The 17277-nt window shown below is 40.1% G+C and overlaps 1 protein-coding gene across 1 annotated transcript; it reads left to right on the plus strand.

Moving 5' to 3' along the window:
- Window positions 1-608: 608 nt before the first annotated feature.
- On the plus strand, window positions 609-15297 carry Ca2 (carbonic anhydrase II; the record flags this gene model as incomplete). Its single annotated transcript, XM_013512866.1, is given in 6 exon segments — window positions 609-806; window positions 8493-8611; window positions 9070-9162; window positions 10183-10245; window positions 11575-11730; window positions 14504-15297. Coding segments are annotated over 6 exon segments (749 nt in total), but the record flags the coding sequence as incomplete, so codon positions are not given.
- Between the last annotated feature and the right edge of the window lie 1980 nt (window positions 15298-17277).

The following is a 17277-nucleotide window of genomic DNA, read 5'->3' on the forward strand; positions in this document are numbered from 1 at the left end:
CCGGCCGCCTGCCCCGCGCCCCGCAGCGCTCTGCGCCTCTCCGCCCGCGAGGTTGGGGCTGAGACCGCGCCCGCAGCTGCGTTTCCGGAGCCCGCGGAGGGCCGATAAGGATGCGTTTGGCCGTCGGGCGCCGCGCGTCTTTAGGGGACGTGGAGTTTCCCACGTAGCGGGCCCTGGCGAGGAAGGGAGGGCGCGGGTGCGCGAGCGCGGGGGATGCGGACCCGCGCGCGCGTCTTACGCGTGTGTGCCTATCCCCAGTCCCAGACGTTAGCAACTACCCAATTTTGGTTGCTGAATTAACGTTGAAAAGACCATAAAAATTAGCGAATAATTATGTAACACTCTTCGTTCTAAGAGTTTTCCATGTATCCATTCCAATTTTCAAGATAGCATCTATGAGGAAAACTTGCAATATTATTACCCTATATTACAGATGAGGAAACTGAGCCACAGACTATATCTCCCAAAGTTTGTCTTTCTCAAAGGTACTATTTATGGTGCCCCCAAAATTGGGGCTGAGCCGATTGGCCCAGAATCATTGCCTTTTCTAGGGGTCAGGATGCTCTCTTTCCCACACTGGGCGAATCACAAGTGTCTTGTGTCTTTAGGACCTCAGCACTGGCATAAGGACTTCCCCATTGCCAACGGAGAGCGTCAGTCTCCTGTGGACATTAGCACCAGTGCAGTCCAGTATGATTCTGCCCTGAAGCCTCTGAGCCTGTCCTATGACCACCCGACTTCGCTAAGGATTGTCAACAATGGTCACTCTTTCAATGTGGAGTTTGATGACTCCCAGAACAAAGCAGGTCAGTGTTTAAAAAATAACTTGCGCCTTTTAGACGGTAGCTGCTTTCCAGCTTAATGGAAGAAATCTAGAGCAGTCTTTGTTTTTGTTTTTCGCTTTTCTGTCTTTTTGAGACAGGGTCTCGCTATGCAGTTCAAGCTGACCTTGAGCTCACTTTGTAGCCCAGGCTGGCCTCGAACTCGCAGCGATCCTCCTGCCTCAGCCTCCCGAGTGCTGGGATTACAGGCTTGTGCCACCACGCCCGGTTTAGAGCAGTCTTTGGAAACTCCTTAGTACTACAGTGTGTCTCAGAAAAGTCATGCTGATTGTCTTCACTAGATCGCAGACCCAGTGAAGTAGGTGCCCTGGGGCTTTTCTTCCCTTGTAAGATGCCTGGCTTTTATGAAGGGCACTGTGCAAAGTCACAAGGTCCCGGGACAATACAGATGAGCGCGAATACAGTTCGCAAAAATTGGGGTTAGAAGATGGTTGTTCAAATATTTCTTCCAGAATTGATGGCTGTCCGTTAAAAATTACACCGTAGAGTGTGTTATTGCCAAGCCAGCACTGAGAAGAGTGATGAAAACCTGTCAATTTGAACTAATTTACGTTCTTGGAAAGCATCGTATTCATGCCCCTTCTTGGTACTGGGTGTTGTGATAAAGGGGCAGCATATGTTGGTGTCCACCCAGAAGGGCACTGCGGACACGGGTGTTCAGAGTTCCGGGACTGTGCCTGGCTCCCGCCTGACAAATCCAGTTACCATAAATTATTTGTATTAGAGCTGTTTACAGGATGTCCACTGAATACCTCTTATATTTTATTCAGAAACTGGAGAGGAGTCCCCTTTAGACACAGTGGCTGCCCTTTTTGCTCGCAGGTTGGTTGAATTGCCAGCGCCCTATTTTCCTGAGCGCTCGCCTCCGAAGGTCATTGAGTGAGATGGTGCGATCCGCCCGTGTGTGGTGGTGTGTGGCAGTGGGAGGAGAGTGAGAGCGGAGCGAGAAGTCAGAGGAAGCGTTCAGCACTGCTGTCCGGGTTTTGGAGTAATGTGCTGTGATGCTAATGTGCAGCGTAATTAAATCCATTACAGTCCGCTCGACTCTCTTCTAGGAGCTGTATGTTGTAGTATATTCAGTTTAGTTTTGAAAAGGAATTCTCTCCTTTTAAAATTTTTGGACCTTGTGTTTCTGAAACCGTGATTCAGGAAGACAATTTAGCAGTGACTATGCTCATACCTTATGCAGAGATTACCTTGAAATGTTTTCAACCTCTCTGCTCTGTGTACGCCCCTCCTTAGTGCACGTAGAATAGACACACACACAACACACACACACAACACACACACACACACACACAGATTCGCACTGCGTGCATTGTGATGGTTACGGTCAGGTAGGGATTATGTTTCGGGTTTTCAATGGTTTGGCTTACATTGCTTTACCAAGTATTTCTCCCGTTCTAAAGAAAGTGATTAAGTGTGACACAATTCTTCTGTTTTAAAAATTGACGTACTTATGTGATAAAAGATTTCAAGATACTGTCCATAGTGAAAGGGTCCTCTAGCAGTCCATCTTCAGTCATTCAAAAACCAAAAGAAGTGAGCAATAATTAGTCTAGCTTTCAATTCTTTTTAAAGAGCCACAGTGAAATTATCATCATCAATGGATGTAATACCCCGCTAATCATTTACCTTTAGAATTGGGTGCTTAAAGCGGGGCTTGTTTTAGAACAGTGAGGAAGCAAATGGAAGCAGGTGATACAGATCCCCCAATAGTAGTTTTTACACAGGTGATTGTGAAATTAATTGTTCCAGGAGGGGGGCATTTGGTTTTGGCCTTTAACCTCATGGCTTCGAGCTTCAGTTCTAATCAGACAGACCTGGATTTAAGTTTCTGCCCTGCCACTAACGGGCTCGCTGACTTCTAGAATGATAGTAACGTGACTGCTCTAAGTGTAGGGCTCTGTAACTCTAACGCTGGAGTAGCAGTAGGAGCTGCACAGAGGACTACATGGACACTGTGTGGAGCACTAGCCCAAGGCTTGGAGGCAGCAGCTCCTTGGTGGTGCCCCCTGTGTTGTGACTACACAGCGTCCGCCTGCCTTTATTAGGCCAGCGCTGCAGCTGTGGTGCCTGTGATCTCTGCAGAAACTAAGTGGCTTTCAGATGAGCTTTGTGTGTTTCAAAACATCCATTTATCATATTAAATATGAGCTGCTTTTATTTATGAAGCCATTACCTAATTTCTTTCACCTTGATTTTATTAACCTTTGGTGGATTTTGGCATGAGCAGTAACTGATCAGAGATAGCCCCGTCTTCCCAAGTATTTCTGCTGCTAAATAATGGGCATGTTTAGATTGTGAAACAGAATAAGAACAATTGGTTTAGATAGGGGTTCTAACCTATGTCTTTAGACACACACTTATTATCATCCAGTAGTTCTTATGCAAGAAAATCGTTACTAACATCAGTTAAATCGCTGATAAATTACACTTCATCAAGGTGGGATGAGGGCCTGGTCCCTCTCCTGTATCCCCGGAATTTAACATGGGCTGAGGATACCTGCAGTAGAAAGATACAGAAATGGTAGGCACTGCAGTCACTTTGATCAGTGCAAAAAGGAAGTATTCTGAGGGACTGTGGACATATGAAGGAAGCTCAGGAGTCTAACCAGGTACTCAGAAAAGAGTTTTCAAAGTAAATGAGGCTTACATAAAGTCTTGAAGGGTTTTGATGTCTTAGAGGCAGGGAATATTGGGGGACTTCGGGTACACATTATGGTTCTAGAAAGGCAAAAAAAAAGTTATAGTTAAAAAAAAAGGTCAGTGCTGGGGATGTAGCTCAGTGGCACAAGCGCCTGCCTGGCAAGTGCAAGGTCCTGAGTTCAATTCCCCCGTACCAAAAAAAAAAAAAAACAACAACAAAGGTCAGCAGTATTAGAGAGGCTTGTTCTCCCTTGTGTATGGAAGACTCCTTTGTAATTTTGCCAATATCTCAGTTATTTTGATTATTCTTTTCTTTAATCTTTAAAAAAAATTAAAATTTTTTTTGGTTATTCAAGAACATATTAAAATGTTGATATAAAAGTAAAACCCATCTACAAAGTAAATTAAAAAATAATTATACCATGTGGAAAAATATCCTTTAGACTTTTTTTTTTGAAAGGATCCTAGATTCTCAAAGATAGAGCAAGTAGTAGAGATACTGTAGTGAACCCACTAAATAAACATGAAGAAACAGAAAGCTCAGGAGTTTGAATAATGTGCTCAGCCTTCTTCCCAGTTTGCCGGAGAGACCAAAGTGCAGTGACATAACACAAGAACTTGAAGAAGAACATCGGACGACAGCCAGAGTTAACACTCAGTGCATACATACCATGTTTTAAAAACTTGTTATATTATTTTGTACATTAAAGTCCAAAAACAATTCATTATTTTAGTTTCGTAATGACCCTTTTCTTTGGAGTTATTTTTGATATTAGCATTTTTAGATATTCCTTACCTCTTATTTCCTGCATGGATATGCTTCATTTCCTTTACTTTTCTCCCACCTCCGTGGGATGTTAGCTTTCAAAAATGTCTCATAAATTCAGATTTCCCAGTATGCCCTAAATATTGTCTTGTGTCCAAGCATGAGTACCTTGGTGTCAGGGACTAAGCTGGTTGAGTTTATTGATACTTAAGCCAGAGATAATTCTTTAATGAGCTTTCACTAGGAGCTTGGTTTCAAGTTCTCATCAGTTTTCCAAAATTGCTTTATAACAAACCACTGTAATGAAAAATAGTTACTCCTTTTACATATTTTTAAATTATTAAAAAATAGCTCTCCGTGAGATGTGTTATTGCCAACTGGGAGAAATTATTAACTCATGCTGATTTATTAACTTTTATTAATGAGTTTGAAACTCTCCTGCTTTATCACAGTTGGGGACAGAAGTGCCTGAGTGACTGGTTCACCGTCTATAATTCTCATTTCTGTTCTTTTAGGTACTGGAATTCTTTTAGTGTTTGTTTCTTCAAAAGAAAAAAGGAAACAAAATGCACTTCATGTGTTCTCTTCAAGCAGACCATTGTCCCGTATAACATAACAGGTCTTTGTACCTGGATCCTGGTTGATTTTCAAGGGACTTTCTCTTGAAGCTGCAAAATTCTCCATCCATGAGCAATCACATATTGAAGGGGACAGAGTGACGACAAATGAAAGAACTTGTTGTGCACGTGTTTAATGTACAATATAAGCAGAACCCTAACTAGCTGGAAAACTGACCTAAGCTTTAGTTAAGTATGTTCCATTTTACTCTTGTGTAATTGCTGTGTAGCTTAAGCTAAAACTTCCGTTCCCTTGAATTTTGACTTTGTTTACTGTTGTGAAAGTAACAGCTAAACGTCTTTGTTTAAGTGAAATGGAATGGCGCATTTCTCCCCCACCCCCTGAAGTTTTCTCCCTTGACACCTGGCCTGGCATGAATGACCACTGTCAGTAAACGCAGCACACACGATTTCATCAGTAGTGAAAATAGTAATGCATCACCTAAAAATTTTCAAGATAATCAGGAGAAGATTGTTTAGTTCCTAGAGATGCCACATTTTTTCTGTGGAATTATTCATTCGCTTCATTACTAGGAAATTGCTTAGATTTTAGTTAAACTAAGGACAATTGAATAATTTACTTGTATTTTGGATTTAAGACTATTGACATACACTAAAAGGTCTTGTTTGTTATTCAGATGTGTGTTAAGTAGCAATAATAACGATTAGGAAGAAAAATATTCAAAAATGCTAAATTTTTAGTTTTATTTCATACGGGGTAGTCTGACATTTCAATATTACTGAATCTCCTATTGTTAGCAAAGCATCCAAATAGTTTAGTAATTTTCCCTAGTAATAAATGTACAAAGTTAAATTATTCTAAAATATTATGCCTGGTGCTTACAGTATATTGTGTTTAAAATACAGTGTGTTTAACTGATGCCAGATCATGAAAGTTAAAACGGGCTGGAGCTCTTGAATTTGAATTTAATTTAAATTTTGAAGATTTTGAAAGTAAATTAAAGTAGAAAGCCCATTTGTATTTCTGCATTCTTGTGGAACACGGTTCTGTGGTACAATAAATCATAGACTCTGTAGAGCCCCACTAATGTGGCTGGATTTTATGAACAAAAAATATAGTCAGCAATTGCTGTTATTTTTAAAAATTGTTTTTTACATTAGAGAAATAGATTGCACTTTAAGCTATGATGGCTTAGAAAATGGCCTGTAGCAGTCACAAAAATCAATCAAGATGTAATATAGCATAAACATCTATATCTTTAACCAAAATGCTGTAATTTCTGTTTCCCAAAAAGATGTATGCTACCTTTAACACACTGTGTGGCAGTTTATTATTATATGTAATAATGTTTTTAAGGACTTAATTGATGAAATTCTGTGCCATTCATTTTGAGAAAAAAAAAAACAATTATTCAAAGAAGACCAGAATTGTGGTTTTCTATAGCAATGAAACTTTTAAGTATTTACTAACTTTTCCTAATCACAGTGGCTTTCTAATCGCATAGGAAAATGCCTTATTTTGACAGGAGCTAAAGCAGGTAGCTGATGCTAATAAAGTAGCACTGAATAAATTTAATCATTGGACCAAGATCCTGCCTCACCCCTTTTAAAGTGCTCACTAGTCATTTTTAGATAAAAGTATTATGCATTCGTGTTTAATTCTAAATATTCGATGAAGCAGATATTTAGGACACAATTTTAAAGCCTGCAAGAGAGACAGAATAAGAAATAATGGCAAGCATTATTTTCTTCTTAATTTAAAATCATGGTATGATTATGTATAAGGGAAAAGGAGATACATTTACAAAATCAATGAGATACATTTAGAAAGATCAGATACCTTAAATGCTTAATGTAGTTTTACTTAAATAATTGTCAGTGGATATAACTAATGTTACAAATGGCATTTGTATTTTATGATCAACCAATTGGTTACTAGCTTTAAAGAGTTATTATATAGCTATTTACTCAGTATCATCTACTTTATAAACCTATATTCTTCTGTTTTTTTTTTTCTTGTTTTCTTTTTTTGAGACAGAGTCTCACTGTGCAGTCCAGGCTGGCCTTGAACTCACCATGTAGTCCCGGCTAGCCTAAAACCCACAGTGATCCTCCTGCCTCACCCCTGATTGCTGGGATTACCGGTGTGTGCCACCATGCCCAGCCTGTATTCCATTTTAAAGGGCACATTATTATGAAAAAAGGAAATTCTTCCATTTGTGAAAAACCTATTCTTGGGGCATAAGACTAATTTTTTTTTTTCAGAAATTCAGATAAAAATAAACTTTACTATAAGATGATTTGGTGTATCGAGATGTGATTGTAGCTGAATACATCCAAATTTATGTGTCGTAATGGATCTGTAATATAGCACCCTTTATGATTCATTCTTTATGCTTTCATTCTTCCAGCTTTCTCCCAGCCTACTGTAAGGCAGACCTAGCAGGCAGAAATGGTATCGGGAAACATAAAGGCTGCTGTCTCTTCCCAAGTATCATGTAGCTAATTTCATCTTCTACTTTGAATAGATGAATGAGTATTGCTACATCTAAGCATATTTATGTGAAGTTAAGGGGAAAAACCTTTACTGTATAGACCTGCTGCCTTTGTCTTGAAACACCAAAGGAAATTTGAGCTCATTCTTTTATGGATTTATAAACCAAGGGTAATAAGATACATTTAAAGCAACATTTGTTTTTAATTCCAGTACTACAGAAATAAAATAGTAAAACTAAACTACTTTTAAAAGATTTTAACTATATTGGTTAAATCCCATTAATACATATATTAGGTGGAAAAGGTCTTTTATACGCTATTGTGATTCCCGCGATATAAAGCTTGTTAATTATTTACAGATAGGTGTAGTTGAAGAGTGTGGTTTCTGGTATTGATTTTACTGAATAAAGTTAAATTAATACTAGGATAGTAGAACTTTGGAATAATTATTATAGTTAGAATTTTAAGTCCTTGGAGATAAACAGAGCACCATACACTTTGTACAGTAGATGGTGGATCAATTATTAGTGAAGAAATGTATAATCAAATGTGTCCATTTTATAGGTGAGGAAATTAAAGAGTCATAAAGGGACAAAGTCAATTTATAACAGTGTAAGGATAATTCCATCAGTGAAACGTTTATTATTTTACAAATTCTGGGATGTCAGAACTGGTGTCAGAGGTTAGCAAAGCAGGCTGTCATGCAGAACTGGGTCATAGTGGAAGCATGGTTGTCAGGTATGTAAGTGTGTGAAGCAGGCCAGTGTGTTGTCAAATAACTGCCTGGATCCTTCTCGGCTGATTCACAGAGAAATTATGAGTTGAATTTAAATGTCCTCTGATTGGACTTCAAGTTATGACTCTGAAGTGAAACCACAAGAGAGGTACTACCTTACTTACCAGCAGACAAAAATCCTTCAGCCAGTACATTTGAGAAAAAATAACAATTTATACGATTTTCTTCAGTATGTAGACTAATCCTGAATCTGTAATTTTCACAGAGGGAAAGTGGCTATTGTACATTCAGTGCTATGAAGCATTCATAACGATGGTAATATTTAGCTGTGTGTTTCATGTGCCTGTGTATGTCTATGCATCTACATGTGTATATGTGTATGTATATGTACACAGATATATTATATACATGCCCTTTAATTTTAGTGCTGCAAGGCGGACCCTTGGATGGCACGTACAGATTGGTTCAGTTTCACTTTCACTGGGGTTCATCTGATACGCAAGGTTCTGAGCATACTGTGGATAAAGTGAAATATGCTGCAGAGGTAAGACACTCTCCTTTACAAGGAGAAATATTTGTAAGCCGTTAGCATTAATCTCAAAAGTTTAATCTCGTAAATTCAACTTACATCAAGGGAACCACTTCTTTTCCCAAGGTTTTCACATTTGCTTCTTATAAAGTTTAGTTGTGCTATTACATACAATTAAGTCTATAAAACTTCCTCTAATGTCTGCAAAGACATCATTTGCAAAAATAAACGAATTCAAATGGGAGAAATTTATTGTAATGTAAGTGTAGAAATAAAATTTGTGCCTCTCCTTAAATTTCTACATTTCGTGGTCTTCATTGTGTTGATGAAATCACTTGCTATTCTATCAAGTAATGGGAATTTGAAAAATTATCCACATTTTAACTCTTTTTAGTATCCATTAGCTGTGGAGAAAAGATCATTGGATAAGATTTTATTATGTAAATCACTCATTTTGTCTCTCATGGTTTTAGCTGCATTTGGTGCACTGGAACACCAAATATGGGGATTTTGGAAAAGCTGCACAACAACCTGATGGACTGGCTGTTTTGGGTGTGTTTTTAAAGGTTAGTTGATGGCCCAATTCCTTGTTTCCTGTTTTCAAGAAAGACTGACAAGATAGAACATTCCTAACAGAAAAAGGTCCTTCCCCAAAAGACCTGAGGAAATGCCTTTAGCTCTCAAGTATTTTCAGGTTTACTTCTTCCTGCATCTCTCCCTGTCTTCTTTCTGGAGGTCAGAAAGACCATCTGGGAGGAAGTGTGATTAGATACCACTTAGCTGTAAGGCAGAAAGAGGTCAACTTCAGATGACTAGTGGGTGTTTTCGTTTTTGTTTTTGTTCTTTTTTAATTTAACCTGAAGCTAAGGTCACTAAGGTATTATTTTATGATAAACAATGCTAAAGTAAGATCAGGTTCTGGACACTGGATCTGGAGTCCTAGAGAATTTCAGGCAGCAGTGGTACCTCACAGGCTGAGTTGTGAGTGGTCCTCTAGCCAGAAGTAAAGGGGAGTGTAGGATGGTCTGAGCTGGAGACTCATGAGCCCTGACAGCGTGTGCTAAGGTGGTAAGCGCAGCTATTAGCAGAGTCATCCTAGGACAGCACAAACGGAGATGATGAATTTGTTCAGGATGTAACTCTGAAAAACTTCGGAATTTGAGGCTGCTGAGGCATTGGGAAGACGCTGATTAAATGACCAAAAAGGAATATGAGAGTTAGGGTCTGTTGCGGGGGTGCTAGCGGATACAAGCCAAAGGAGGAGAGAATTTTAGAAAGAAGATCGTAAAAGAGTGTCATCCTACAAGGAGGCTGGGTAAGGTACACCCTTGAAGAGTAAGCTTTACTTTGCCAGTTGGAGGTCACTGGGGCATTTAAGAAGAGCTATGCAGGCAGTTTGAAGACCAACGACAGAAGGGATGTCTACAGTATCAGTGTCTTCAAGCTAAGAGAGACAGATAGCTGGTATATCGTGGTATATTTTGCTTCACGTTTTTGGAGAAATTTTATGGTAGTGCTGATGACCAGATCAGAACTGACACATAGCTGCTGGTTTACTATATCTTGCCTTTTGTGTTTTTATATAGATTGGCAGTGCTACACCAGGTCTTCAGAAAGTCCTTGATATGCTGGATTTCATTACAACAAAGGTAATTTTCATTAGGGTACCTATTTTTAGTACTCCATTGGCTTTTGAAATTCCCTTTTATCAAAATGAATAGTCTTGTTGCCATGTAGGGCTTGGGTGAACAGCTAGTAATGATGAAATACAGCTCATATATTCAGTTAATTTTTCTTTCTCCCAAAAGTTGAGCCTTAAGACTTGTGGTTGTTTAATCTTGATTTGTATCACTTCAAGATCAAGAGGTGGAGGGGAGAAGAGAGGGGTGAGAAAGGGATGAGAAAAGGAATGAAGGTGTGTTCTGCGCACACACCAGCTCTCCACAAGGAGTGTAAGCAGTACGTACTGCAAACACGTCCTGATAAAAAAAGAATTAGAGAATCATAACTACATGGAAGATAAAAGATGATCTGCTCAAATGATTCAGTCATTCATAAAGCCAGTACTTACAGAATACTCGCTGTGTGCCAGGCGCTTTGCTAATCCAAGTGGTGCAATAGCAAACAAGATGAAGAAGGCCCTCCCCATGGAGACGTATGTTATGTGACTTCTTTGAATTCATCCTTCCTGTGTTTAAATCGCCTCTACAGCAAAGCTGTGTAGAGGTCACGGTGCATCTTAAGCGCTACAGTCACCTCCAGTAATGTCATCACCAGTGGCAACCCTGGCTGCACGAAGCTCGTCCTTCAATTGAAACAGCGTCTTTTTAAATTGGCACCTTTCCCTCCTATCCTGATCACTTGAATCATATACACCCCATCCTTCTTCCTCATGACCCTCCTGCCTCTCACAGCCTTCCACTTACTGCTGCAAGGCTAATTATCTCTAGTTCCCCTTAATACTTCTCCTATGACATAGTTTTATCTCTTTGCAACAGCCATGGCACTTTTCCAGTAATGCATCCTGTTTGCGCCTGTAGATCTGAAAGTATAGTACCTAGACCTGAATGCGGTTCTTTAGTTCTGACCCAGCTGTCAAGCAGCATAGCAAGACAATCACTTCCTCCTCAAGTACACTGTCCTTACAAACTAATTTTTTAACAGTAAAAGGTCTCACAGTAAATACTAAATAAGATCACTTAAAGACTTAATGGAAAACATACACTATTATTTTAGATGGCAAGATGAAAAATGGACATTTGAAAATAGTAGTTTCTCTTGCTCATACCTAGCAATTTATATGTCCCAATCAAATACCTTCTGTTAATTTATTTTCATTTTGTTTGCCAGTATGTGTGGAACTTCTGTTTAATACACAGCTATGGTTATCAGAGAGGAGTAGACCTGTTTGTGTTTTGTGCTCTCCTACTGGTCTCCTGCTCTGACTGTGACAGTTTTAACCCGTGTTTGCCCAACAGGGTAAGAGCACTGAATTCACTAACTTTGATCCTCACGCCCTCCTCCCTGAGAACTTGGACTACTGGACTTACCCAGGCTCACTGACCACGCCTCCCCTTCTGGAAAGTGTGACCTGGATTGTGCTCAAGGAACCCATCACCGTAAGCAGTGAGCAGGTTGGTTTCCTGAGATGTCCACTTAGAGACAGAGCATTGAATGGAGGGTGAAGAGCTTGGCTTTTGAAGTCGGATATCCCTGGGATTTAGCCCTCTTGGTGCTGCTTCTAGTCCTGCTTCTTCTAGTGTCTAAACAGTATTTAGTAGATAAACAGTACGCAGTAAATTGTTGTTGTTAACCAGAACCCACATAGTTGGTTTAGTATGTAAAATTGGATGGTCATTTTAAGGATTAAATGAGAAAGATGTCTGTTATTGAATGTATGCATTTTTTTGTTACCTGTGAAAAAATAAAAAATGGAAATTTCATCCTGAAGGTTACATAGATACCAATGATAATTCCCCAACCTACTGACCACTGACGTAAGACCTTACTGCAATCTTATCTATACAAGAGTGCATTTCTGAATCCTGACAGAAGAGAAAAATTATCTTTCAAAATTCACTCCATCTTCCTGTAGAGGCTCAGACCAGGTACTCTTAATTAAATGATCATAACAGCTTTAAGACACTAAAGAGTAGTCAGAGAAGTGGATCCAAGTGAGTTTTTCATTGACTATATCTTGTCTTAGCACACAGTTAATGTGTGACTTGGACGTATATGTTGAATGTGGAAAATGAGCATCTCTTAGTATTCACAAGAGGATGGATTTGAACAATATAAGGAGAGAGTCAGCAGCCAGCATTTTTGAAAATGACTGTTGAGGAGTTGTATGACTTAAATCACAACATTTGGAAGCATTTGAATTTAGATATGCAATGTATACATTGTCCAGCTTTATCTTTTCACTGCCTGGAATTGTGTTGATAAACAATACGAGGTACAGGAAAATTGAAGAGCTTCTCACCCAGCTGCCTCACAGCAGAATCAGGTCTGGGAGCAAGGGTTCTATTTTTGCGTTCTCCCTTAGAATATTTACTTACGAATACTAAACATAGTTCACATCTTTCTTTAGAGGAAATCGCTGTCTAACTGGAAACTCACTTGTCTTATATACTATGGTCGTGGGCCAAGTGAGCTAATTGACTGTTGTCCTTGTACTCATAACATTTGAGCAGCTTCTGAAGTAGAAGGACAAGGGAAGAATATAATGCCGCTTACCTGTAGATGCGGTGTTTGGGTTATGATTTTAAAATATAAAATTCTTTTTCCTCCTTTCACTGAGAACAGTATAGCCTGAGAACTGAATCTGCCTTTGATAGCTCTTATGTCAGGTAGATTTATTGGGTACATGCACACCCGTACACACAAATACACGGGCAGTTAAGGGCAGTAACCTACTCCATTAGTCCTTGAGCTCTGAACTTGCACTGAAGATAGAAAGTGATATTAAACTGGAAATGTTGTATATATTGGCAAAGTACCACTGTAATAGTTGGGATATTTTTCATATTGTGTAACATGGAGCGTGGAGGGAGGCTCATGCTCAGCCCAGACAAGCAGAGCGCTTGGCTTCCTCTTTGCAATTTCCTTCTCTTAACCTTGGCTATTGGTAACTTAGGTTGTTAGAAAAGCCCTTTGAGGATCCCATCTGGTATAACCACATTCTGAAGAGGAGTAAAATAACTTTCCCATTGGTTTTTTAGGAGTAGAGACACCTTTCCCTGACAGCCGCTAGCAGAGTTTCAGATCTCACTGGCTAGCACTGTGTTCCTTGCCCGCTCCAGCACAGTCCTCAGTAAGGGGCAGGGACCACCATGCTCATTGAAGCCCTTCAGCTTGCCGCTTGAAGGAGAAAGTAGGTGTCTGTTAATGAGAGAGTAGAAGGGGAATGGGTGTTAGGTAAGCAATATGAATAAGTCTGGTACTTTGATTTTCTATGCTATCTGGTGCCAAAATAATGAGTCAAGTTGACCAACATGAGATTACAATTTAAGTGGTGGAAAGGAAGTATAAATCACTTACTCTATTTTGACCAAGAAGTTCAGTTGTTTCAGAAGCAGGCTCCTCCATGTTCCAGGGATGCTGTTGTTACGACTCTAGGTGTCCTTAGAGAATTTCTTCGCATTGTAGAAGCAATAGAATGGATCTGTTTTATGAGTTGACCTATATTAAAGTTGACTTCCTGGGAAGGATGGAAGGGATATTACTGAATAAAAATGATCAAGTTAAAGGCCATCGGTTCATGGCTTCTATATGACCACCTAAACTACCTTTCTTCATTTGGATCAGGTCTTGGCAAGGAGAAGGGAAATAGGACATTCCATGAACAACCTCAAAAGAATAAGAGCCAGTTTGATAGCTGCCTGTGTCACAGCTGTGGGCCAGAAAATTGAAATAGGTTCAGAGGCAGTACAGACTGACAGTGGTGTGAAAACCCTGCCGGGCGGACACATTCTTGGCTGTCTATATATTTAAGCAGAGATGCCAGCTCATCACTCAGCTTGTGGAGCTTGCAAATCCTGGACCCTTTTCTGACTGTATAGATGCTGTACTTTTTCTTTCCTGAAGCAGAAAACAAAATTATCATTTGAATCTAGAGCATGTATTGTTATCTTACATGTTAGAGCTATGAATGTATAGACTTTCGATGTTTGATTTAATATGAAAATAAGAAAAATACACTCACTGAAATTGTTCCTTAAAATGATCCCAATTTTATATAAATCAGTTTGTTATATGAAGGCATACTATTAGGAACCGAATTGAGTAATGATCCTTGATACAGCACTGTGAATATTAGAGGATGTATTTCGAGAGTAAACGTATGCACATAAGTCAACACTATTGCAAAACTTCAGTTTTTAATTTAATTTTCCTTTTGTCTCATAGATGTCAACGTTCCGTAAGCTTCACTTCAACTCAGAGGGCGAACCCGAAGAGCTCATGATGGACAACTGGCGCCCAGCTCAGCCATTGAAGAACAGGCAGATCAGAGCCTCCTTCAAATAAGATGAGCCCCAGCGTCGGTGTACACACAAGGACTCTTAGATGTTTTCCTGTAGCTAAGCACAAACCTGCCTTGGTGATTTGGACCCCAGCTGCTTTTCTAGATCCTTCATCTCTCACCTGATGTGCTTCCTAATAAACTGTGAAGAGCAAGGCCAATTGTCGTGCTTGACCGAGTGCTGGGATGGGCTGGTGCTCGGCTTCTGGCGTAGCCTTTCTGTAACAGGATTCTAACACGAAGGGTAGGAATAAAGCACCTTGACTTCGTTCACAGCATGGAGGGGGATGAGCACTCAGCACTGTTCACCAAAGTGCTGTTTTTAAAACATAGGAAAGTAGAATGGTTCAGTTCAAATCCATGTCTTGAGACAAACTGAGCCAACTGAGGCAAATCAGATAAAATATTTTATGTAATGTAAATCAAACAAATGTTTGTGATCCCAAGATGCTGTATTAAAGATAAACTTTTAAAATTCTTATATATTTGTAGCAAAGTTATATTAAAGATGAATTATGTTGTAATTTAGTGACTTTTGAACTCTAGGGATATAAGAAAGAGTATATCTGTAAACATTGTTATAGCTGTGATACAGAGTATATTTCCATTCAAATGATACCATAACAATAAATATTGTATTTTAGATATATTCGCTAATAAAATTCAGAGTTCTATTTTGCATTATTTTATTGTGCATGTGGCAATGGGCGATAATAGAAAAACAAATGCCAGCGTTCACAGTCCGTATCAGTTCATTATTAATGGTGAGCCATCATAATTGGCTACTGGTATCAGTAAGGGGTCTCCTTAAAGGAAAGCCCTGGAGGTCATTTACTATTTGCTAATGACTTTAAGTGCTTTATGAGCACTTAGTCATGCAATCCTCATGACAACCTGGTGAGGATTAATCGTGCCGGGGAAAGAGAACTGAACACATTAATTAACAACAACGTAAAGCAGGGTGGACCCACTGCCTTGATACAAGCTCTTGAAAAGTAAAGTCCATCATATTTAAAAGGGCAGTTCAAGGAATATTGGAATGTTAGAGTGATAAATTATATCTGTCACAGATAGGAAAAAGAAGAGTGAATAAATGAAAGAAAAATCACCCTCGTTTAAGCCTGTTCTGGATTCAGTTCTGTGCCTTGACCCCGGACTGCTTGGTTAATGTGGTTCTGGAATGCTCAGGTTCTACCCTTTAGAGGCCGAGAACTCTGGGTAACTTTAGATCGAAGGTTTTCTGAACTCATTCACACTCGCACCTGCTGTCCTACGGCATTATTCTGAGTTGTAGGCAGAAGTGTGGCGGTTTGCTTTGAAGCGCAGCTCATCTCAGCTCCTCTGGTCCTGACCATGAGGAGAGAAGGGCAGGCGGGAAGGCGCTCTTTACTGTAGTTCATCTCGGTTCCTGGGGCCCAGGCTCATCTCCAGTACTCCCCTTGGTAACAGCTGGGTGCTTAGAAACGAAACTTTCACTGAGAGACATTTCAGTCTAATCTGGTTTAAATGTGTTTTCAGGGTTCTTGTTCCTCATTCTTCTGTCAGCCCATATGAGTGGTGCCTGGGGAAGCACCTGGATCTGGAAGCTCCTCCAGATCTTTGCTGCCCTCGGCTATGGTGCAGCAGGCTTACGCCAGCTCAGGCTTCTGTGTCCACTGCCGTGGGCTCAATTGCTCTGGTCTTTGGAGGCATCTGTAGCCTAAAGCTCCTCATTGCATTATCTCCAGTTGCAGTGTCCTGTGTCCTATCAAGACCCTGGGGAAGGGTGCAGATGAATGAAAACAGGAACGGGGAAGCCGCAGTCACCTAGGTAGGATCACAGGGATAGTTTCTGTCTTCTGGCCCAGGTGCTTTGCTTCAGCACCCAAATTTGATGAAACAGTGGGGAAGCAGAGGCAGCAGCACCTGGTACCCTTGCTAACTTCCTCTTCTGTCCTCTTTGGTACACTGGGTCTGAAAAGGTCGGCTGGGACTTCTGTGTAACAGCAGCTTCCTTTATGCTTTTTTTCCCCCTTCTGAAAGCAGCGTTTACTTGGATTCTTTCCCAGGACATAATAATAGACAAAATGTCCAAAAAGAAAATTAGCTTCACAATAGAGAAAAGCTACCAGTAAATATTTCACAATTAGTGTCCACGGGATTATAGGTGTGCTGCCATTAAAGACATAAGGATATTTATTTGGCCTATTTGGTAAAATGTAAAGAGATTTAAGTTGGGCTTCTCCCTCTTGCCTCTGCGTGTTCTCGGTTTCTGATTTTCACCGTAAGGACTGGGTAGTGCTTCTCTGTGTTTAACAGAGAGCATCGTTATTTTCTGTCTAGTATGCTTAACAGTTTGTTTTATGGAGGCACAAAAAGGAACTCTAAAGGCTCTGACCCTGAAAGGTTCATATTCCATAAATAGGAAATCACACAATTTCCTTTGTACATATGAGACCCTGGGAGCTGAGACGCCCATTCTATGGACTTGGGGGTAGAATCACAGTCTACTGACTGCAGGCTGCACCCAGCACAGCTGACAGTATCGCATTCTGTAGAACAGCGCACAGCGCCTGCATGATGAAGGACAGGTATTGCTAGGAAAGATACTTGGAGAGAGGTGAGGAAACAGAAGGGCCTCTTAGGAGATGGGGTGTACCCAGAGCTCTCCAAGCCAAGA

The sequence above is a fragment of the Chinchilla lanigera genome, unplaced genomic scaffold, assembly GCF_000276665.1.
Source record: "Chinchilla lanigera isolate Chin_1 unplaced genomic scaffold, ChiLan1.0 scaffold00016, whole genome shotgun sequence".
NCBI lineage: Eukaryota > Metazoa > Chordata > Mammalia > Rodentia > Chinchillidae > Chinchilla > Chinchilla lanigera.